The sequence below is a fragment of the Maniola hyperantus genome, chromosome 19, assembly GCF_902806685.2.
Source record: "Maniola hyperantus chromosome 19, iAphHyp1.2, whole genome shotgun sequence".
NCBI classification, from domain to species: Eukaryota; Metazoa; Arthropoda; class Insecta; order Lepidoptera; family Nymphalidae; genus Maniola; species Maniola hyperantus.
Window position 1 is genome coordinate 6,340,941 of NC_048554.1, and position 24,172 is coordinate 6,365,112.

The window sequence follows — 24,172 nt, forward strand, 5'->3', positions numbered from 1 at the left end:
AATTTAACGCGATGACTACTAAAATTTTGATGATTTGAATTTTCAAATTGAAGGAAATCGAAGGTTGTACTGGACTCCCCTTAAAAGTAACTTTTTATTAAATTTATTAGAAGAAATATTGGATTGCGGTAAGAAAGAATACCTACCTACCTACCACAGCCATCTACGCATTATAGCAGTACCCTTATTATAATCAGTACCCTTATTATAAATGCGAAAGTGTATTTGTTTGTTGGTTTATTAGTTTGTTGGTTTGTCCTTCAATCACGTCGCAACGGTGCAACGGATTAACGTGATTTTTTACACGGGTATAAAGACCTGGAGAGTGACATAGGCTACTTTTTATCCCGGAAAATCAAAGAGTTACCACGGGATTTTTTAAAACCTAATTCCACACGGACGACGTCGCGGGCATCAGCTAGTTATCACATGGTAATGACTATCTGTTAGGAGAGATTTAAGGGAAACATAGCTATAGACATCCATTAATTGGTCTTCGAGTTGTTGTTTGACGATACCTTATCAGCTCCCATATATTTGTAGGTAGCATTAATCTTTAAAAAATAGTATGGTTACAAAATAAATGAGGTCAATTGCGGTCAAGTATTTAAGTATATATATAAGGTCAGGTATTAATTTTCTATCACAATTTGGCAGAGACTCGGCAAGGATGAAGGCGGTTCTGTGTTTGGTGCTAGGGCTGGCCGCCCTGGCCGCGGCACGACCAGATGTCGCAGATGGCACACTACTTGGTAAGATCGACAGTAAAGCAAAGCGACTAAAAATCATTACCATCATTATCATTATTATCATCAACCTATCACTGGCTCACTACTGAGAACGGATCTCCTCTTAAAATGACAAGGGTTTAGCCATAATCTACCACACTGGACAAGTGCGGATTAGCACATCTTTGAGAACATTGTGAAGAACTCTCAGGTATGCGGGTTACATCACGATGTTTTCCTTCACTGTTAAAGCAAGTGTATTTTATTGTTTAAAATGCACATAGTTTTGATAAGTTAGATGTGCGTGACCGGGATCGAACCCCCAACCCGCTGAATAGAAGGTAAACATCTTAACCAGGAGGCTATCACCGCTCCGAATGTCAAATAGTCCCAATAACCATTTATTATCAACTCCCATATCACAATTTTCTTTTTTGGGTGTGACTTACCTAATTAGATTTTTTTATAGACACCATTTAGAATTTTATTCCATACAAGCAGTTGCTCGCGACTTCATCCGCGTGGATAAATTTTCAAAATCCCGCGGAAAATCTTCGGTTTTCCGGGATAAAAAGAAGCCTATGTCACTCTCCAGCCTTATAACTATTTCTATGCAAGAAATCACTCTGATCTGTTGCGGCGTGATTGAAGGACAAAATAATAAACCAACACACAAATAAATACACTTTCGCATTTAAAATATGAGTATTATTATATAATATATCATCATCATCATCATCATCATCAGCCTGTGGGCGTCCACTGTTGGACATAGGCCTTCCCTAAAGAGTGCCACCACACCCGGTCCTCAGCCTTCCTCATCCAGCCATTTCCCGTATATACTATATACATATACCCTTTTTATATATTACACCTAACTTCCGAAATATGAACAATCCAATATTTAATACATTTAACATTTAACTTTTTTTAACAGGTAAAGTAGACACAATGGATATTAAGGAAAAACAGTTCTTCATTTTAAAGCTTTTGAACAATATCAGGAGTCCAGTCATGTACAAAGAGATCGAAGACATTGGCAAAAACTTTAAGATTGAAGATAACGTTGAATTATACACGGTAAGTTTAACTTTAGATTAAAATCTTATGTATAGTACGCGACAGATTGTGATGCCAATTAAGGTGTGCGGGGCGTCCCCCCGCCTCATACCCCGATTGCCATCATGACCTGCCGCGTACCATAGGTACAAAATATTTTCAAATGGGCATACTCAAAAAAGCTGTAATAGTCTAGTGGTTAGGACGTCCGCCTTCTAATCGGAGGTCGAGGGTTCGATCCCGAGCACGCACCTCTAACTTTTCGGAGTTATGTGCGTTTTAAGTAGTTAAATATCACTATATGCTTTAACGGGGAAGGAAAATATCGTGAGGAGACCTGCATGCCTGAGAGTTCTCATAATGTTCTCAAAGGTGTGTGAAGTCTACCAATCCACTGATGGCCAGCGTGGTAGACTATGGCCAAATCCTTCTCACTCTGAGAGAAGACCCGTGCTCTGTAGTGAGCCGGCGATGGCTTGATCGTGATGATACTCAATACTCCTTACTTTTTTTTGTTTACAGAAACAGGTTGTGGTGAAAACTTTCCTTGACAATTGGAAGGTTGGTTTCCTTCCCCGCGGAGAAGTGTTCACACTGCACGTCGACCGTCAAATGAAGGAGGTCATAACGATGTTCCATATGCTGTACTACGCTAAGGACTTCGCCACATTTATTAAGACTGCTTGTTGGATGCGTCTTCACTTGAACGAGGGCATGTTTGTGTATGCTCTTACTGTAGCGGTCAGACATCGCGATGACTGCAAAGGCATCATACTTCCTCCACCTTATGAAATCTATCCTTACTTTTTCGTCCGAGCTGATGTCATTCAAAAAGCTTACTTACTCAAGATGAAGAAAGGCCTTCTCGATACCCATTTGACTGACTTCTACGGTATCAAAAAAACTGACAAGGACATCTACATAATTGATGAAAATGTCTTCGATCACCGCGTTCACTTAAATGACGAAGATAGACTCAGATATTTCACAGAAGATATTGGCCTTAATACCTACTATTATTACTTCCACGTGGACTACCCATTCTGGATGAAAAATGACGTGACCAACAAGTTTATGATCAGGCGTTGGGAACTTACTTTCTATGTGTACCAACAGATTCTCGCAAGGTACTATCTAGAGCGCCTTTCCAATGGTCTCGGCGACATCGACTATCTGACGTGGCAAAAACCTATTCGTAAAGGTTACTGGCCATGGATGATCCTTCACAACGGAGTTCAACTGCCTGTGAGGTTTAACAACCAAGCATTTGTCAGTGACAAAGATATTGCTGTTGCTAAATTAGTTGCAGATTATGAAAGAATTATTACTGATGCCATTATCAAGGGATTCATAGAGGTGAGTTACTTAGCAAAAAATAATATTTATGAGTTTAATAATATTTTTTGTATTTTTAACTGATTTTTTTTTCTTATACTTATCCAGATAAATGGTATTAGGTTCGAACTGACTAAGAGTGCAGATATCGAATATCTCGGAAAGCTTGTGTATGGAACTATTGAAAAGACCGATGTGACAAAACTACAAGTATATGCTTACCGCTATCTCCTAGTAATGATGAAAGCTGTAGTTGGTCTAAATACCTTGAATTCTGACAAGTAAGCCTCTACTATTATAAAATTCTAATAATTTGTCTATTTATATGTTTGTACGTTCATCCCACAAAAAATTAATCAATAATAATTTTTATTGAGATTGAGTTTAAAGGCATTCATAAAAATAGGTAATTAAAAATATTTATCTTATTTCAATTTCAGATACTTCGTTGTACCTTCCGTATTAGACAACTATCAAACTGCTCTCCGTGATCCAGTATTCTACCAACTGCAAAAACGTCTGGTCTATTTCTTGATGCTCTTTAAAAGTCGTCTTTCAAGCTACACTCATGAAGATGTCTACTTCCCTGGAGTTAAAATTGACAACGTTGTAGTTGATAAACTTGTCACTTACTTCGATGATTACTTTATGGATATGACCAATGCAGTTACCTACACTGATGATGAACTCAAGAAAACTACATCTGATATGATATTCTATGTACGCAAACGCCGTCTGAATCATCAACCTTTCAAAGTCACCTTAGATATCTTATCTGACAAAACAGTCGACTCTGTAGTGCGAGTGTTTTTGGGACCGAAAGAAGACCATTTGGGCCGCTTGATCGATATTAACAAAAACCGATGGAACTTCGTCGAGTTGGATTCGTTCCTTTACAAACTTACTGCTGGAAAGAACACCATTGTCAGAAACTCCATTGACATGCACAACCTTGTACGTGATCGCACAATGACTCATGACCTATGGAAGAAGATTGCTGGTATGACCGACATGAGGGATCTGTTAAGGAAAGACCTCAGAAACTACCACACTGGCTTCCCAACTAGGCTGCTTCTACCTAAAGGTTGCATTGGAGGAATGAAGATGATGCTCTATGTTATAATCACCCCGTTGAGGATGGTTGACAACGTTGACACTTCAATACTCGACATAAACCGCAAAGATCTCTTTGTAGACTTCAGGTCCACTGTGTTACTTGACAAGATGCCTCTTGGATTCCCATTAGATCGCCATATTGACACTTCCAAGTTCTTCACACCTAATATGAGATTCGTTGACGTTATAATCTTCCACAAGCCACAGGTCAGCGACATGTGGACTCGCTGGAACCGTTACGTTCTTAAAAATTACGACTTACTTGACAAGACCCCCGTAATAATTAACGACAGCTACTTTACTGACGTAGATGTTAACACCAAAGTAGATAGAGACGTTAATATCTTCGACGTGTAAGTGGCTGATGATGAGACTTAGATACAATTACGTGATTTATGTACACCTACATATATGTTAAAAGGCAATGAATGTTATATATTAATAAAATGAATTATTTATTGCACATTTTTGTTTATTTCTTTATTAAAATCCTTTCTAATTAAGTAGTATAAAATACAGTAACAGTTAAATTAAGCAAGTAACTAATAATAATATTCTATTATGATTGCTGGTTTACATATTATTTAAAAAGTGCTGATAGCCTTGTTAAAAAAACCGGCCAAGTCGAGTCAGGCTCTCGCACCGAGGATTTCGTAGTACAGTCGAAGTTTTTCAACATTTTGCACGATAATTTAAAAAATATGATGCATATAAATAAAAATCTGTTTCAGAATGCACAGGTGAAGTCCTTTCATATGATACCCCACTTGATAATAGTTATCTTATTTCGAAAATTGAAAATACTAGTTATTAGTTTATGACCACAATTTAATTTTTTGTTGTGTGATGTAACGCTAAATTCACGGTTTTCAGATTTTTCCCCTTATGTCTGCTATAAGACTTACGTACTAGCCAAATTTCATGATTCTAAGTCAACAGAAAGTAGGTACCCTGTAGGTTTCTTGACAGACCGACAGACAGACATCAAAGTGATCCTATAAGGGTTCCGTTTTTTCTTTTGAGGTACGGAACCTTAAAAATGGGATGGGAGTCGGCAATGAGTTGATGATGATGATGAATATTGAGGGTTAAATATGTTGTTATGTATGTTATTGTCTTGTTATTTCTACAAATCATTTCAATATGAGGTATACAATAGGCCTAATTTCCAATGATGGAATTATTTAATTATCTAAATATATAAAACGAAAAGGTGACTGAGTGACTGACTGATCTATCAACGCACAGCTCAAACTACTGGACGGATTGGGCTGAAATTTGGCATGCTGATAGCTATTATGACGTAGACATCCGCTAAGAAAGGATTTTTGAAAATTCAACCCCTAAGGGGGTAAAATAGGGGTTTGAAATAATAGGGGTTTGAAATTTGTGTAGTCCCCACAGACGAAGTCGCGCGAATAAGCTAGTTTTATTGTAAACAACTTAAGACTCTGAAAAGACTCTAAGTGATGCTAAAGCATGTTCCAGGTACCAAAGTTAAGACTTAGCAGTGAATGGCATTAGCAAATCATTTTGCAATAATAACATAGATTGTAGGTACCTACATATGTACTCGGATGAACAAAGTTAAAAAAATTTCTTAATCTATGACTTTATAGAGCGTATTAAGAAAAATACATATACCTACTTACCTACTGCTAAAACCCAATTCATCTTTATTGGGTTGCCTTGACTGGGATTTATTGGGCTAAAGCAGCATCCTGCTCTCGATAGGAATATATATACCAATATTATGAATTCGAAAGCGTGTTTGTCTATCTGTCTGTCTGCTAGCTTTTCACGGTCCAATAGTTGTACCGATTTTGATGAAATTTGGTACAGAGAGTCAGCTTACATGTCGGGGACGGACATAGGCTTCTTTTCGTACCGGAAAATCAAAGAGTTCCGACGGGATTCTTAAAGGCCTATCCGTTTAACCGATTTATGTGAAAGGTACAGAAGTAGCTTACATCCCGGAAACTAACATAGGCAACATTTTATCCCGGAAAATCAAAGAGTTCGCACGGGATTCTTGAAGGCCTATCCGTTTAACCGATTTATATGAAAGGCACTGAAGTAGCTTACATCCCGGAAATTAACATAGGCAACTTTTTATCCCGGAAAATCAAAGAGTTCCCACGAGATTTTAAAAAAACCTAAATCCATGCAGACAAAGTCGCGGGCATCATCTAGTATATTAATAAATAAAAGATGAAAGCAAAGAAAATGTTGACCTTGGATAGAAAACAGTGTCACAAGCTGTGAAAGAAGGGCCAAAACCAAATTTTTAATTTTATTAAGTAGAATTAATGCCACGGATCCCAGAATGTAGGATGTGATTCATACCATAGATGATGACCGCCTCCAACACAGATGATGACCAGCTCTTTATTTATTAAGTAATTTTTAGGGTTCCGTACCCCCAGAGAAAATATGAACTCTTATCACTTCGCTGTCTGCCTGTCTGTCGTGTCTTTCGAGACTCGTCAAGGGAATCAAAAACTAAATAGTAAGTACTTACTACCCGTTGATCTAGAATCATGAATTTTGTCAGTGAGAAAAATCCGAAAACCGTCCAACAGGCTGATTGATTGATTGATTTACAAGAAAAATTAAAAAGTGTTATTTCTTGTAAGGTGGTCCGGAAAACCGAACGCTTTGTGTGCTAGTCCGACTCGCACTTGCCCGATTTTTTTTTCAAATACAAGTTAGTTCCTGACTGAGATCTCACTTGGTGCTAAGTGATCGATGATGCAGTCTAACATTGCGGGCTAACTTGGAAGGGGTATGGTTTCTATGCAACATCGTCCTGGAACGATAAATTGTTTGGCGGCACAGCTTTGCCGGCAGTGTGGTTACTAGTGACGACCAAAGTTCGCACCAGACTAGACCAGAACCAATCTATATTATATAATATACTATAGGTATACTAATATAGTTAATAAGTATAATTATTAAGTAGGTATACCTAGATAGTATAGTTATCTATACTATCTAGGTATACCTACGTAATAATATTATAAAGTAATGTGTGTAAGTTTGTTTGTAGGGCGTATCTCTAGAACCACTGCACCGATTTTGAAAATTCTTTCACCAACAGAAAGCTACATTATTCCTGAGTGACATAGGCTATTTTTTTAATTAGAGATGCCACGAAAATTATAATAAGCTACCCGAAGCCGGGGCGGGTTGCTAGTCGAGAAATAATGTTAAACCTCCAAATAGTCCTTGCCGGGAATCGAACCTGGAAGCTATTTATAAGACCGAAACGCGGCACTCGACACTACGCTTGGGAGTTCAAGCTCACCTCAACCCATGCAGCTACGTCTTACCTGGTCTTACCCGAATCGCAAGCGCCTATAAGGTAAATAAATTATTTATTACTAGCTGATGCCGGCGACTTTGTCCGCGTGGAATTCGGTTATCTAAGAATCCCGTGGGAACTCTTTGATTTTCCGGGATAAAAATAAGCCTATGTCACTCTCCAGGTATTTATCTAATATCCATGCAAAAAATCACGTAAATCCGTTGCACCGTAGCGACGTGATTGAAGCACAAACCAACAAACAAACACACTTTCGCATTTATAATAAGGGTACTGATTGGTAAATATCAATCTAATCGAATTCATGAGCCTATATATAGTATGAGACCATCGTACAACAAAACAAACACGACAAAACAACGTTCGTCTTCTTCAGCCACCCGCTTCCTGACCAATGACCTGAATCGGTATTGTACCTTCATTAAACCCCAAGAACAATCACGAAGCTTTATTTATTTTTATTTTAATAGGGTTCCGTATCTCCAGCGAAAAAAAGGAACTCTTATAGAATTATTTCGTTGTCAACACCCGTCAGGGGAATCGATCTCTTACTTCCTGTTGACCTAAAATCGTGAAAGTACTCGACAAAATAAATGTCTTATAGCACAAGTAGGTAAACAAGATTTTGTCCGCGTGGACTACACAAATTTCAAACCTCTATTTTACCCTCTTAGGGGTTGAATTAGCGGATTTCTAGCGGATGTCTACATCATAATAGCTATCTGCATGCCAAATTTCAGCCCGATCGGTCCAGTAGTTTGAGCTGTGTGTTAATAAATCAGTCAGTCAGGCAGGTTTTCATTTTAAATATTAAGATTTATGTAATGGTGATAATTAATTACGTAAACTTACTAAAGCTAGGAGGGTTCCAAACGCGCCTTGGGTACACTCTACTAGCCCACAATAAACTCAGCCGGGTAATTTTTTTATTATCTCCATTTTCACAATATCACTTAAAAATATCAGATTGAAAGGACTTGCATACCTAATCTTTTTTCTAGAATAATTATTAACCTATTCTGTTTATTTGTGAAGACCTTGTTTATTAAACTTATAATACAAAATTGCCAAGATAAAAAGTTATTATTGAACTTTTTTTAACGTGCGACTTTCACCAGCATTACACGATAACTTTTCACCTATAACAATTTGAGAGTATTAAACAACAGGATTGCACTTATCATTGAAACAATGTATGCAAAAGTTTAAATTAAGGCAGGTCAGAGCGGTCAGGAATGTTGAGTATAAATTTGGCTGAAAGTGAACAAGGCGTCACAGTTAGGATCGAACTGTGGGCGATGAAGACGATACTATGTGTGGTGTTAGGGCTCGCGGCCATGGCCGCAGCCCATGCGGTGTACGACGACCATACTTTCGGTAAGACTTTTTGAAATGAAAACTTTTGGCGTCTATTTAAACGAGTGAAAATAAATTCAAATTTTAGGTTTCAAGAAAACTGAATTACTAGTACAAAGATCATCGCCAGATATGTTAATTTTTCGAAAACATATTTGAACACCGCTCGCTTTAATATTATAACCTATCCCATTAGCAGTCATCAAATTATTTGTTTTCCGCACGATTTATTAAATCCCAAAACTTTTTAGGCACGTTTAGCTATTTTAGTAAGTATGGGTTAAAACTTCAAGTGCTCGGAGTGCCCATAGATGTAAAAACTAAACAAATGTTACTTTTTTTAAGCTGTTTGTTAACCGATAGACGTCCACGGCTGGATGGCTCCCTTGTAGGATTTCCACACGCCACGGTCTTGTGCCGCCTGAATCCAGCGGCTCTCTGCGACTCGTTTGATACCGTCGGTTGCCTTCTGGTGCGAGTTCGTCATTCCAGCACCTTGGGATGAAATTTAAAATCCAAAAAACTCGGTTATTTCATAGTTTCAAGTTTTGTCTGTCTGACTGTCAACTTTTTTAAAGTATTAGGTAGGTATTCATCTCGGGTCATATAATTTCACAATTTCACTTATTTTTTAAATTCCTAAGTTAACCTAACCTGACTATAATTCCTGGGATAATTGAAATAGATATTACTTATATCACAGATAATCTGCTTATATTTAAAAAGTCTACTTACTATTTTTTTATTCCAGTCAATATGGACGTAAAGCAACGCCAAATATGGATACTGAAGCTGCTTAATCACGTTACGGAGCCAGTCATCTACAAGGATATAGAAGATATTGGCAAAAACTTCAAGATTGAAGAAAACGTTGAACTGTATACGGTAAAAAAAATATAATTTAATTCGGTTTTGTTTAATTCTTAGTCCCATTTTTTCTGAAATTCACATATTTTTCCAGAAACAAGATGTTGTCAAAGTATTCCTTAACAACTGGAAGTTCGGATTTTTGCCGCGCGGAGAAGTATTTACCCTTAATATTGATCGTCAAATGAAGGAGGTCATCACGATGTTCCATATGCTATACTACGCCAAGGATTTCACCACATTCATGAAGACTGCATGCTGGATGCGTCTGTACCTCAATGAGGGTATGTTTGTTTATGCCCTCACTGTAGCGGTCAGGCACCGCGAAGATTGCAGAGGCATTATCCTCCCGCCTCCTTACGAAATCTATCCTTACTACTTCGTTCGCTCTGATGTAATACAAAAGGCTTACCTGCTGAAGATGAAGAAGGGACTTATTGATCACAAGCTTTGCGATTTATATGGTATCAAGAAAACTGAAAAGGATATCTACATTATCGACGAAAACATTTTTGACCGTCGTCACTTCCTGAATGATGAAGACAGGCTGAGATATTTTACTGAAGATATCGACCTTAGTACTTACTACTACTACTTCCACGTCGACTATCCATTCTGGATGAAGGACGATATGATTCCCAAGCGTATGCACAGACGCTGGGAGCTCACTCTATACGTGTATCAACAAATTCTCGCCAGGTATTACTTGGAACGTCTGTCTAATGGATTAGGTGAAATTGCAACATTCTCAATGTATAAACCAACTAGAAAGGGATACTGGCCCTGGATGATGCTACATAACGGCGTGCAGTTACCTGTAAGATTAAATAACTATATGTTTAATGAAGACAAAAACGCTGCCGTTATGAAACTTGCTCAGGAGTATGAAAGGATTATCAATGAAGCTGTCATCAAAGGATTTGTTGAGGCATGAAATACTTTTAATAATTTTATTATTTCGTGAATATAGTATAGCGAATTGCTATTAATTTCAACTTTAATAATTTTACAGATTAATGGCCTGAGATTAGAACTTAGCAAAACCGATGATATAGAGACGCTTGGAAATTTAATTTATGGTACCGTTGAAAAGATGAACGTCAATAAACCCAAATGGGAAGCCTACCGCTATATGCTTATTTTAATGAAAGCTTGTGTTGGTCTTAATTACTTTAACAGTGACAAGTAAGTTTTATTTTGTAATATTACTGGTTGCTCCGAAGAATAACTATAATCTCATTTAAAATTCTGATTCTGAAACTAAGTCAATATGTATGTGTCTGATTAGCATTACACTTTTCGTCGTTACATTAAACAATAAGGTACGGGATCAGAAACATCTTCTTTAAACTATGGTATTTGGCTTTTTCTAGGTACTTCGTTATGCCTTCGGTACTCGATAGCTATCAGACCGCTCTACGTGATCCAGTATTCTACCAGCTACAGAAACGCTTTTATAATATCGTGAAGCTCTTCAAGATGCGACTTCCAAGCTACACTCATGAAGATCTCTTCTTCCCTGGTGTCAAGATTGATAATGTTGTAGTTGATAAACTTGTCACTTACTTCGACGACTACTTTATGGATATGACCAATGCTGTCACGCTCAACTCGGATGAATTTAAAAAGACGAGATCTGATATGATCTTCTACGTACGTAAACGTCGACTCAATCATCAACCATTCAAAGTCGTATTTGATGTTCAATCGGACAAGGCTGTCGACAGTGTCGTCAGAATATTCTTGGGACCGAAGGTGGATCACCTGGGTCGTTTAATAGATCTCAACATGAACCGCTGGAACTTCGTAGAGTTGGATTCCTTCCTTTACAAACTTAACACTGGCAAGAACACCATCACCAGAAATTCCTATGACATGCACAACCTCGTTCGTGACCGCATCATGACGCGCGATCTGTGGAAGAAGATTGACACCATCACCGATATAAAGGATCTGTTAATTAAGGATCTCAGGAATTACCACACTGGATTCCCTACAAGGCTCCTGCTACCCAAAGGTCAGGTCGGTGGTATGAAAATGATGTTCTACATAATTGTCACACCGTTGAGACTAGTCGATGGAGTTGACACCGGTATCTTGGACCTGAACCGCAAAGATCTCTTTGTTGACTTCAGGTCAACTGTTCTACTCGACAAAATGCCTCTTGGTTTCCCATTCGACCGTTATATTGACCTCACCAAGTTCTTCACGCCCAACATGAAGTTCGTGGATGTATTCATTTATCACAAAAAACAAATTTGTGATATGAAGACCCGTTGGGACCGATACGTACTCAAGAACTACGACATGGTCGACAGGACTACCTTCGTAGATAGTTACGACGTAGATGTAGACTTCGACACTGTGGTAGGCGAAAAAGTCAAAGACTTCTACTGAATTCACCAAATAAATGATATTAATTAAAAGGCGGACTATGAATATTAAAAGCAAATAAAAATTATATGACTTATTTTATGTTTCATTTATTACTTATCTCTGCTTGTTTCCTACTTGTTATATCAATGCTAAAAAAATTATGAAAATTATTATAGGTGTTAATATGTATAAAAAAGTTCAAGAAAATTATGATCCTGTACTTTTGAAATATAAATTTTATAAAGTACAAACTAACTGATCCGCCCGGCTTCACCTAGGTGAAATTTGATATACCTATATAGGTACATAATATGCCTACATAATATATAGCCAGTATTACTTCTGGATAAAGTAGCTTTCTAATGATGAAATAATTATCAAAATCGGTTCTGTAGTTTCAAAGTTTGTCGATTACAAACAAACAAATCTTTCTTGTATATAATATTAGTAGGTAGATACCTATAGATAAATGCATATCGATTGTTCGATTGTTTCGCTCTTTGACTATTGCGTTTGCAACTGAAGTGTTATTATACCATATCAGCGGAATGAAGTTCCTTATCCCATACAAAAACAGAGAGCGCTATTATACTAGCGCCTCATTCCGCGGATAAGTTAGTACAGCGCTCTCTCTGTCACGTACCTACAAATGATTGTGCCAAACAGAGACAGCGCTATTATTAACTTCATTACGCGGACTGGATATAGCTGGATTTAAAAACTAAACTTGAAAACGTACCTAATGTTGGAATAGGCTACTTGGCTCATATCTAATTTCGTCCAATAAATGATTATTTATGGAGGTTATGCTGTTGTTTACAAATGCATGACGTCAGAGCACAGATAATCTATCGGCCAAACATGGCCGACAGTGTTTTCACCTGTCTAAGAAAAATATATTTTTAAATTAAAGTTTTACGGTTTTTAGGGCGCAAAAAAAATATAGTGTAAATTTTTTGATCTAATAGGACAAATATTAACCATTTAAGACCAACTTAAAAAAAGTGTCAAGTAGCCTATTATGGAAGCCATTTGTTGCATACTTTGCTTTTAGTGTGTAGCCTATTTCGCGAATATTTTGTCTAACAAATTGAAAAATGGGGGCATGTCTCTATCTATTTCTGCCTTTGAACTTTGAGACTAACGAGGAGAGGACGATACATAGACGATTTTGCATGCGTAACGCTAACGACTATAGTAAAAAATTAATTTGGATGGAAAAAACCTCAAAACTTTAGCTGCGACAGTGCGTTCTGCGACAGTCGATTCCCGTCGGTAAATGGATGGGTGACCGAATGAAGGTCCGAAGTTGGCCTTTTCCTTTCCTCCATGCCTCGGGGAGCACGCTAAGCCCTTGGTCTCATATCACTAACATCTGACAATAATCGGAAGGATTTGGGAGCCCACCGCATCATTATCCCAAGAAATCCCCTATCATGGAAATGGGTCATCTTCGGCAACGAGGAATACGACGTAGATTGTCTTCGTGGTGACTTTCAAATCAAATCAAATTATTATTTATTTCATGTAAGACATAAGTGTCTCTTGTGATCGTCTGTGACTCTATCTATATGACTGCGCCGCGGTTCGGATTACAGAAGAACCCACGGAACAGAAAGAACAGTGGAAGTGCAATTCACCAAAATTACTATAGGAACCGCTGTCGCCAAACTCATACAAATATACCGATAGTCATATATTGCACTACAAAGAAACAAATCATTTGATTTGTCGTTTAAGTTTAGTCAAAACTAGCCTACGTCACAGATTTGGAAACAAACCCTGACGTTCTAGAAATAAGATTTATTTTGCTTTAGCGGAAGAACGTATTTACGAGCTATAGTCACACTCACGTCACACTAGATTCAATTGTCCAATTAATTCCGCTACTTGACCATAGATGGCGGTATTCTAAGTGGTAGCAATTATAAACTTAATTACGTTAAACATATGGTTGACATTTGCGTGATCGGTCGATTTTTTTTCCTCCTCAGCTAAGGCCGCACCACGTAGCTCAATGAATTACCTATCGATATCGATAGATACTCGTTATTTTGTTCATTCGCAAAAATAAAATTAAAAAGGTAATTATAAAATTGAATAAAAGTGCTGGTATGTATGCATGCCTTTTACAAGTATGCACAATAAATACTGCAACGTATGAAAATAGTTAAATTTTATTTATTGCCCTTGAAATAAAACATATTTGTTATGAAACTGGCGTTTCGAAAGTCTTATTTTTAATTTTAATAAACGGTGTATGCGAACATTTATGTATATATTTTTCGACTATTGCCTTCATCAAATCGGTAACGTGATTAGACGCAGGAATCTCCGAATCACTTTGTCTTTTTGAAGAACCTGGAGTGACCACATTTATCATTTTGTGGCTAAAACCAAAATTAAATTTTGAGAATAAATCCGTACTAATATTATAAATGCGAAAGTGTGTCTGTCTGTCTGCTAGCTTTTCACGGCTCAACCGTTCAACCGTTTTTGATGAAATTTGGTACAGCGATAGCTTGCATCCCGGGAAAGGACATAGGCTACTTTTTATCCCGGAAAGTTGAAAAGTTCCCACAGGATTTTTAAAAACCTAAATCCACGCGGACGAAGTCGCGGGCATCATCTAGTACCTATATAAAAATGAATAGGAGAAAAATTAATTAGTGTGTTTATGAATTAAATTTGATATTTAGTCAGTCAATCTTCATACAAAAATATAACTAAGAGGTGGTGTTGTTTTGTATTATAATATCAAGTATTTTCAATAAAATAAAACAAGGTTACTTACTTGATTAAAAAACTTAACGATTTTCATTGATGGAAGCGCAGTAGGTTTCGTATATCTATATCCTTTATTTGATATTATAAAATCGACTTCTAAAAAAATGTTCAGAGCATAATATCATGCTTGATTTGGTTGGCATCCAATTAACTCTACCCGTTGCATCTATCCATTTCTCTTTGATGCTTGCATCTTTGGGAAACCTAAAAATATTTTAAATGAACGGTAGAGGAACTACTGATGTCTATTTAGTGATCAATGCAACGTCTCACTCATTAATAAATTATTATTATTGCGTTACTATTTATTTATATCCTTGTATCGATATCAATCGATAAATTCAATATTCGACTTGGCCACATCACTACTTGAGTAGCGAACACGGAGCGAAGTACTTTCGGAATAGAATCAATCCAAAATAAACTTTATCTTAATTGGTTAAGGTTGATTTTGACTAACCGTTCTATTAAATATTAGTAAATTGAAATAAATTAAGATTTTATAGAAAACAATGAAAATCGTACTTACCGATGATACGAAACACCTCCATTTTTAAGATTTTTTCTCCTACTATCATTTTTACACTCCAAAACGGAACAGTAACATTGCTAGGGCAATATGAATTTGTCGCGAGACTACCAACTCCACGCGATGTTAGAACGCGACTGGGATCAGTTTTACGTAACTACGCTTAATTGTGGCACGCGTGCCACGCCTACTTAGCACTTCCACTGTCAGGAAGAACCGGTTAGAAACTCAGCTGTTCCTCTTTCCAAATCGTAAGAAGTTACAAAAACAACTAAGTACATAATATGCCATCTTGTGAGCAACGGAAAAGTCAGCCGGCTGCTTCTACCCAACTTTGTGACTTTAAAAGCGTCATCTATTTACCTACTGCGTTACTACATCGCGAACTTGTTGTTTTCTCATCTAGTGCACTTAACATCTGCTAGATGGTGCTTACTTAAATAATAATTTCAGCCGAGGTTTTTTCTGAACAGATTTTTAGCGGATATAAATACTCAAGATTACACCATATTCCCCTCAGGAGGATGGGTAGTAATACCCATGATTTAGTTTTTCCTTACATGGGATAAGAAATTATCCCTTGTAAGGAAAAACATAATGATAAATTAATGTTTCACATTCATATTTATTTTTCCACTACTAAGCTAAAACTAAGTAGGTATCAACCTAAATATATAAAAGGAAAAGGTGACTGACTGACTGACTGATCTATCAACGCACAGCTCAAACTACTAGACGGATCGGGCTGAAATTTGGCATGCAGATAGCTATTATGATGTGGACATCCACTAAGAAAGTGTTTTTGAAAATTCAACCCCTAAGGGGATGAAATAAGGGTTTGAAATTTGTGTAATCCACGCGGACGAAGGCGCGAGCATAAGCTAGTTTCATTTCAAGATTTGTAAATCATTAATTTCCAAATTTCCTCCGCCAGGTGCAGAACTCAGGACCTCAGACTCATAAGACCACTGTACTGACGCCGAGGAGGTCAGGATTATCTAGTCGTTGTTTAGTCTAAGCACCTAACAGAAAGTAAAAGCTTGATTATTTATTATTGGATAAGTTGTAATTTACCAAATAAAAACATTTATTATATGTTAATTTTACCTAAATTAAATTGCTACATAATATTATTTTCGCTTTATTTACCTAGTTCACGATAACCTGTAACCCCACCTTGAAGTAATTTTTAATGGAAGAAACCTTTAATATTAGGGTGACGTCAAATTGACCGATATAGGTAATTAGATAATTTAATTTTTTTAGATAAGTTGTGTTTGTTTTAAATTAATTATTATAATACACAAATGTCATAAAATTACAATAAATAATGTCGAAAATTCTTAAAATTAAAACACTTAATTAACAAACTTAAAACATATTTTCATTATTTATTTACTTTACTAAGCCCTATCAAAATTAGGGTTATTAGGTACCTATTATACCAATGTATGCTTATTCGGGGACTATGTTCTGTGACTTCGGTGGCCCCTCCAGTTTCTCTGAAATTGCTCTAGGTGGAGGTCTATAACCTTACCTGTTTGTTCCAATTTCCGGCACCTCGGTTTGCTCTTCCAAAATGACGGTAATATTGACCGAGACGTGAACAATAGAATGAATGCGGGATGGATGAAATGGCGACAGGTCTCAGGTGTTACATGCGACCCGCAAATGCCCCTTAAACTTAAGGGAAAAATCTATAAAACAGTCGTTAGACCTGTCACATTGTATGGTTCATAATGTTGGGCGGTAAAAGGGACGGATGAAAGGAGAGTACATGCGACTGAAATGCGAATGTTGAGATGGATGTGTGGTGTGACAAGGATGGATAAGATAAGGAATGAATATAGAAGGGGTAGTTTGAAAGTAGCGCCAGTGGTAGAAAAGATGAGGGGTAATAGGCTGGCATGGTATGGGCATATAATGCGGAGGGAAGAAAGCCATGTCACTAGAAGAATGTTAAGTATGCATGTGGAAGGAAAAAAGAGGAGAGGACGACCAAAGAAAAGGTGGATGGATTGCGTGAAAGAGGATATGCGTGAAAAAGAGGTGGATAATACGTTGACGAACGACAGGAATGAGTGGAAGAAGAAGACATGTTGTGCCGACCCCACGTAGCGTGGGATAAGACAAGGAAGAAGAAGAAGATGCTTATTCGGGGATGTGGACACTGATAGACTTGGAGCCTGTGAGGGCCAGACCTTCGTTATTTTATAAAAGCTGAAAGTTTCTCTGCGCATTGTCCGACGAACGAACGATCACCGACTATAAACTTAGGATCATGGTGGCTTTGGCAGATAACAGGTAACAAAGACGTATAAAATCTTTCGTCAATTTTTATATTTTTCTTCGGAATAGTTCTAGAAATCACGTCAGGCATTGATTGCCAGACGCTTAAAGTCGTGGCAGTAACCCAAGTCTGGCAGGGGGTGCCACGATACTATATCTCGTCGTCGTCGTTGTCTCTTGAAAATATAGGCATGCGTTATCAATTATATATTTTAGCTTATAATTTTTTATTTATTTTAGCTTGGTGCAAAAGATTACTGACCTAACCAACTTTTGTCATTTCAATGATAAAATTATTGTTAAGTAAACAACGTAATTTAATGTAATAGTTTTAACATACGTAAAATAATTAGTGCATTCAACTATATAATCGATAACATTTAAACAATAATGTCTATGAACTTTCAATTGTCGAAGTATAAATGTGCAAGTCAATTTGGATTTTTTGCATTGTTCAATAGAAAATGAAGGCGGTAACTGTGTTTTTAATTTCAGTTCTGTGCTTACAGATCCAGGGATACCTTATCAAGGTCCCAACTTCAACCTCGAATACAAGGGTTGGTAAGTTAGCGCCAAGAGGCACCTACTAAGTAATAATTAATTTAATTTATGACTAAATTCAGCAAAAAGAGTATTCTTTTGAAAATGTAATTTAAGCATACTGACCCTCGAAAACATGGATCTTGCATTTAATTTGTTGTGCTTTTTTCAAAATATGCAAATCATATTTCGATGCACAAAAACAGTCACTTATCAACTTGTTGTTGATAAGTTACTTAGCGATGTTGTTAATTTTCAAAAAAGTCATATAATTTTTGAAAAATAACAATTTTGCTAATACCTACCCTTATCAACATGTAGATGGGATTACTTAGTAATTTTGGCCATAAGATGGTTTTACATTTTTTGACTGTTGAGTATTCATAGTTTTTTTTGAAAATCAATTTTACAGCAACAGGAGGATGGGTTCACATTCAAAAGCTTCTACTCCCGTTATTTGAAAATGTTTGTGAAGAAAGCACGGAACCTATTATCGTCAGACTCAATGAAGAGTTCAAGTTAGATCCGTCCAGTGGCATTTATCTGGTAAATATTTTTTTCAAACAATATAAGTAGATAATGGGGCCGATTCTCTTGTACACAATCTCTAAACTAAACTAAATTAGAAGGTCTAAATCTAGTGCTTTCCTTTTCCGCAAGCAACATTATGATAGGGATAGCAATAGGTTTAGACGTGCCATTTTAGTTTAGTTTAGAGATTGTGTACAACGGAATTAGCCACAATGTAATATTTCCCTTCTCTATTATACTTTTCCTTTCCAACAGTCGATAAGTTGGGCTTGAAGTAACGGCTGTTCAGATTTTAGTCCACTACACTACTACAATTAATTTCCTCCATAATAAATAAATAATAATAATTGATTGTATAATACAACTAGCTTATGCTCGCGACTTCGTCCGCGTAGACTACACAAATTTTAAACCCCTATTTCACCCCCTTAGAGGTTGAATTTTCATAAATCCTTTCTTAGCGGATGCCTACGTCATAATAGCTACCTGTATTTTCAGCCCGATCCGTCCAGTAGTTTGAGCTGTGCGTTGATAGATCAGTCAATCAGTCAGTCACCTTTTCCTTTTATACATTTATAGAAGAAGATGACTAAGTAATTACTATTTTTTTAAATATTAATATTTAAGTCTTTAAATAGAAATAACGATAAAAAAATGAAACCTTCAGTAATTGTGCATTATTTTCAGAATCCAGAGGTTGTTAGCAATTTCCAAAACCTTGAAGCAACAAAAGGTTTATTGGCAAAGGGAGAGATTTTCACGGAATATAATCCTGATCATTTGAATGAGCTAAAAGTTATTTACGAACTATTATACTACGCTAGAGATTTTGATACATTTTACAAAGCCGCTTGCTGGGCTCGCCAAAATGTTAACTGTGGATTATTCGTTGACGCCATATACTTAGCGATTTTAAATAGACGTGACACTGAAAAGGTATCAATACCCGCACCCTATGAGATCTTGCCTAATTATTTCATAAGAAAAGATTTTGTCATAAAAGCATCGTCGTTGATAAGAGGTGAAACAGTTTCGTTATCTGATTCCGTGCGAAACGAAGGAAACGCATATGTTCTGGACGTGAATTACACAACTAGTTACAACTATGATACCGATGACAAACTGGCCTATTTCCATGAAGACATTGGTCTAAATTCCTATTACTTTTTAACAAAACTAAACAATTTGCCGTGGCTTATCGACTCACAAAAAGAAAGTTACGGCCAACATGTGTACCATATAATGAAACAAATGATGGCCAGGTATAATTTGGAAAGATATTCTAATGGCTTACCGGAGTTGGAGGCAATCAATTGGAATGATATTGGTATAAATTACGATCCTATGCTTATTTACTCCAATGGCAATGACTTTAGCCAAAGAATGTCAGCAAATATTGGCAACAGTGAAATCTTAACATCGTTATCAAGCATTGAAGGCAATCTTCAAGCGGTCGTCATACATATGGTAAGTATTTCTATTTTCCACCCATTATAGTCTAGGATAATTTTACATGTTATTTATAGACGTGATGTTATGTTTTATTGAAGTATAAATATTTACAGAGAGATGGTGGATATAGTAAATCTGATATCATAAATCAGTTGATGGAAATTCTTGTAACAAGTGAAAGAAGTTACTTGAATCTCGCTCTACAGTTTGTCAATAATGATGGACCTCTTTCTAGGTAAGTTTCTATTCAGAAAATGTTGTTCATACTATTTATGGTTCAATAGGAGGTTTATAATCGTAAGCAAAATCTGTAAACTGAAAGGTTCAAAGTATTGCTATCCTTTATTAATTGCGATATTATTAATTGTATACAAGTAAAATATCACCATTGTTTTTTTGTAATTGCACAACGAATGGGTAGTGATATTTTTAATGAAGTTAATATATTTTCTGTTTCAGATATCCTTCTGTTTTGGAACATTATATCACCTCCGTAAGAGATCCATTATTTTGGAAATTGAATAAAAAAATTGTTGACCTCGTAGATGATGCTCTAACAGTGTTGCCTAGTTACTCAAGAAATGAACTTTACTTCCCTGGTGTAGAGGTCCAAAATATTGAAATAAAAAAGATGATGACGACTTTTGATAATTTTAAGTTCGACGTTACCAGTGCCCTAAAGACAGAAGGAGAAGTTTCAAAATTCGAAGTAAAAATTTGTCAATCAAGATTAAATCACAAACCCTTTTCTTTTAAAATATCTGTGTCATCACTTGTAGCACAAAAAGCTTTGGTAAAGATATACTTAGGGCCTAAAGTAATGCCGGGTGAATTGGTCGAAAACAAAAATCTGTTCATGTTACTGGACAGCTTTGAAGTGAATCTTAAAATTGGAAGTAATGTATTGTCCAGAGCTTCTAATGAAATAACAAATGTTTCCGAAGAATTTCTGCCTTTAGAATCTCTACATAAACTTGTCTTAGATGCTGAATTTGGAGTAGATGCTTTGCCTCTTAAATCGGTTTGGTCGCAAATAGGGTTCCCATCTCGCTTAATTCTTCCAAAAGGTACGAGTGAGGGATTGCCTTTACATGCATTTGTATTTATAGGTCCATATGTGAAAGCAACTATAGGTGGTTCTAGGACTAATATGGATCTAAATACCGCAATTATTTCACTTGGATATCCCCTTGACCTAAACATTGAACTCCAACAATTATTTAATCTTCCAAATGCATTGGTTAAGGAAATTTCTATCATTCACAAAAGTGAAAGCACATCTTATAACAAGCCAGCTAATAATTACAATTCTAATAGCAGAGGGTGGCCAACTGATGATCAGGAATCCGATGTTCCAAGTGGTCCGTTATATTTAAGTGCTCGACCTGAATTTACAAAGAGAACATTTGATTACAAATCCAAAAACAATCAATATGGAAAGAAAACAGATTATGCAACTAAGCGAGGTAATTACAACTCCTACCAGAGTAAAAAACCAACCCAGGTAAAAATTGAGGCTGAAGACAAAACAAATGTTAGTATTGAACCTGAAGAAATGGAAGTTGTTTACAATATTTCAAAAAAAATTGACAGAGATCGCGATGTTTACAAGGATAAGATAATTCATAATGAGTTAGATAAAGTTAAAGATGTTGAAAATCCATTTAAATCAGATAGCTTTGAAAACGACTTTGATAAAGTCATTGATATAAAAAATCATGGCAAAAAAGGCAAAACTGAACCTGATACTATGGATGTCGTCAATAACATCTACATCAGTCGTGATTTAGAACATGAAGTTCCGGTGATTAATGATGAGGAAACAGTACATAATGTATTTTTATATGATAAGGATCATATGGATAAAATTTTACTAGATACCAAACCGGATGATAATAATTTTGAGAAAGTTATTGAAATAAAAAATTCCAATGTGAAACCACACGGGCTACTTACCATGCCAAAAAGAAATGATGTGTTAAATATATTTTTAAAACCTTTAAAAATATTTGATTCAAAGGAAATATTGTACGAATAATGTAAAATCTAGATAATTAACTAAAACTATTATTTTATTTTTATTGTTTAGTTTTAGCTACCGATGTAATTTATTAGTAATGTTAATAATATAATTATAATAATAATTTCGCATATTTTTTTAATTTTCTGTATAGTTGTACTAAATTTAAATCTCATTCTCATGAATTGGTGATAAAAGAAAAGTTTTGTATCTCCAAAATAATAATTTCTTTTTAAATTATATCATTATTAAATTGTATCATTAAATAATATAATAACCTACTTATTTTGTAATTAAAAGTTAAAATCTTAGACTGCTTTAAAAATATAATGAATAGGTACATCATTAGCGATACAAAACAAGTCAAAGGATAATTATCACTTTTTCTCGATTTTCTATCATTATATCTGGAACTGGTCCAAATACTTTACAACGATGTTACGCTTTCCCTATTTTCATCGCAGAAAATTTAAAAACCATCGGTCATGTGTCCAATGTGACAACCGCTAGAGAATATTAACAGAAATAATTTACAGTCGATTACAAGGTTTCCTTAACGCTCCTACACCATATTAATACATACCTTACCTACCATAATCGATATTCAGATAATATGTAACGACTGTATGATAGAGAGATGATAGAGATATTTTAATCACCAAATTCAGTGCGCAATAAATAATATTAGGTGTTGAAATATATCATTCAACATCATAACAGATGTGGTGCGAGCTGCTCTAAATTTATTTCAATCGTAAAGAAATGATAGTATCAAAATTTTATTGTAGTAAACACGTCACTCCTTTCCAATGTTCAGTCATATTTCATTGTTTCGAATTCCAATGCTAGATATTGTGAGACCGCTGGTGCGGCTGTCCACTGCCACCGGATCACTCCAGCCAGCGGCTGATACCTACTTAAGAAAATAATCTTTTCCATGTACCGGAGCCCCTCCCTCCCTATATTACAAAAATAATGAAATTTAATAAGTAACTACGCCCGCGACTTCGTCCGCGTGGACTACACATATCTCAAATCTCTATTTTAACCCCTGAGGGGTTAAATCTTTAAAAATCCTTTCTTAACGGATGTCTACGTCATAAAAGCTATCTGCATGTCAAATTTCAGCCCAATTCGTCCAGTAGTTTGAGCTGTGCTTTGATAGATCAATCAGTCAGTCAAGTCACCTTTTCCTTTTATATATTTAGATTCCATATTCGGTTTTAGTTTAACGTTCTACACCAAATACCAAAAACAGCTAAACCCTAAAAACAGTAGGTACAGTGATATCGTACCTATAACCTAAAGGAAGACAAAATATTCCTAGAATACCCACCCTAGGGTGCATCTCTAGTGCATAAAGAAGGGTTTTGGATCAATCCCTTAGAATACTGGTGCATGTCCAAGGGCCTAGATAGTTGAGCCTACTCGCTTCATGATATTGGTCTCGTGACTTTTTAAAATAGGTACATTTAGAAGCGAAAATACCTAACGTTACGTAGGATTATGATGTAACGAGAGAAACATGGGCGGGTACAAAAATTTACGATCACTATTTGTTGACGTTTAAAACTCACTATTCTTTTAAGAATCGTACATACCATGTGATTTTATTTATAAGTGGAGTATTTATAATTATAATTTTTATATCAGTGTGAATGGTGTAAATACAAATTACTTGCCAGCTATAATGACGCTAATCCACAAAATGATGCAAATAAGTGCTAATTCAGTTGTACACAAAACTCTGAACAAATTGAGAGTTAAGGCAGTTAATTGGAATTCGAAAGGAACGTAGGATTGTTTTATGACATTTATGAAAATATAACTAATTCTAGATGTGTTCATTTACTGTTAGAGAT

General features: G+C 36.0%; 2 protein-coding genes and 1 long non-coding RNA gene across 3 annotated transcripts; 2 read left to right on the forward strand and 1 right to left on the reverse strand.

Annotated features, from left to right (window-relative positions):
- Window positions 1-12,229, forward strand: LOC117991021 (uncharacterized). The gene is made up of 11 exons (XM_034978545.2): window positions 1-128; window positions 658-752; window positions 1,666-1,808; window positions 2,310-3,143; window positions 3,231-3,403; window positions 3,563-4,591; window positions 8,783-8,940; window positions 9,671-9,804; window positions 9,881-10,714; window positions 10,799-10,971; window positions 11,160-12,229. The coding sequence occupies exons 2-11, from the start codon at window positions 671-673 to the stop codon at window positions 12,181-12,183; spliced, it is 4,584 nt and encodes a 1,527-aa protein (XP_034834436.2). The 5' UTR covers window positions 1-128; window positions 658-670; the 3' UTR covers window positions 12,184-12,229.
- Window positions 12,230-14,383: 2,154 nt separating this feature from the next.
- On the reverse strand, window positions 14,384-15,670 carry LOC138403619 (uncharacterized). The gene is made up of 3 exons (XR_011237848.1): window positions 15,479-15,670; window positions 14,957-15,153; window positions 14,384-14,552 (listed from the first exon to the last, which is right to left on the reverse strand). It is a non-coding gene; the product is annotated as an uncharacterized lncRNA (long non-coding RNA).
- Window positions 15,671-18,231: 2,561 nt separating this feature from the next.
- Window positions 18,232-22,328, forward strand: LOC117991473 (arylphorin subunit alpha-like). The gene is made up of 5 exons (XM_034979070.1): window positions 18,232-18,328; window positions 18,720-18,853; window positions 19,526-20,305; window positions 20,389-20,525; window positions 20,750-22,328. Exons 1-5 carry the CDS (start codon window positions 18,232-18,234, stop codon window positions 22,326-22,328), a joined length of 2,727 nt encoding a protein of 908 aa, XP_034834961.1.
- Window positions 22,329-24,172: the final 1,844 nt, after the last annotated feature.

Coding starts and splice junctions, on each gene's coding strand:
- LOC117991473 (XM_034979070.1), top strand. CDS start 18,232: ATGAAGGCGGTAACTGTGTTTTTAATTTCAGTTCTGTGCTTACAGATC. Junction 20,306..20,388: donor AAGCGGTCGTCATACATATG/GTAAGTATTTCT, acceptor GTTTTATTGAAG/TATAAATATTTACAGAGAGA. Junction 20,526..20,749: donor AATGATGGACCTCTTTCTAG/GTAAGTTTCTAT, acceptor TTTCTGTTTCAG/ATATCCTTCTGTTTTGGAAC.
- LOC117991021 (XM_034978545.2), top strand. CDS start 671: ATGAAGGCGGTTCTGTGTTTGGTGCTAGGGCTGGCCGCCCTGGCCGCG. Junction 8,941..9,670: donor GTACGACGACCATACTTTCG/GTAAGACTTTTT, acceptor TTTTTATTCCAG/TCAATATGGACGTAAAGCAA. Junction 10,715..10,798: donor TCATCAAAGGATTTGTTGAG/GCATGAAATACT, acceptor ATAATTTTACAG/ATTAATGGCCTGAGATTAGA.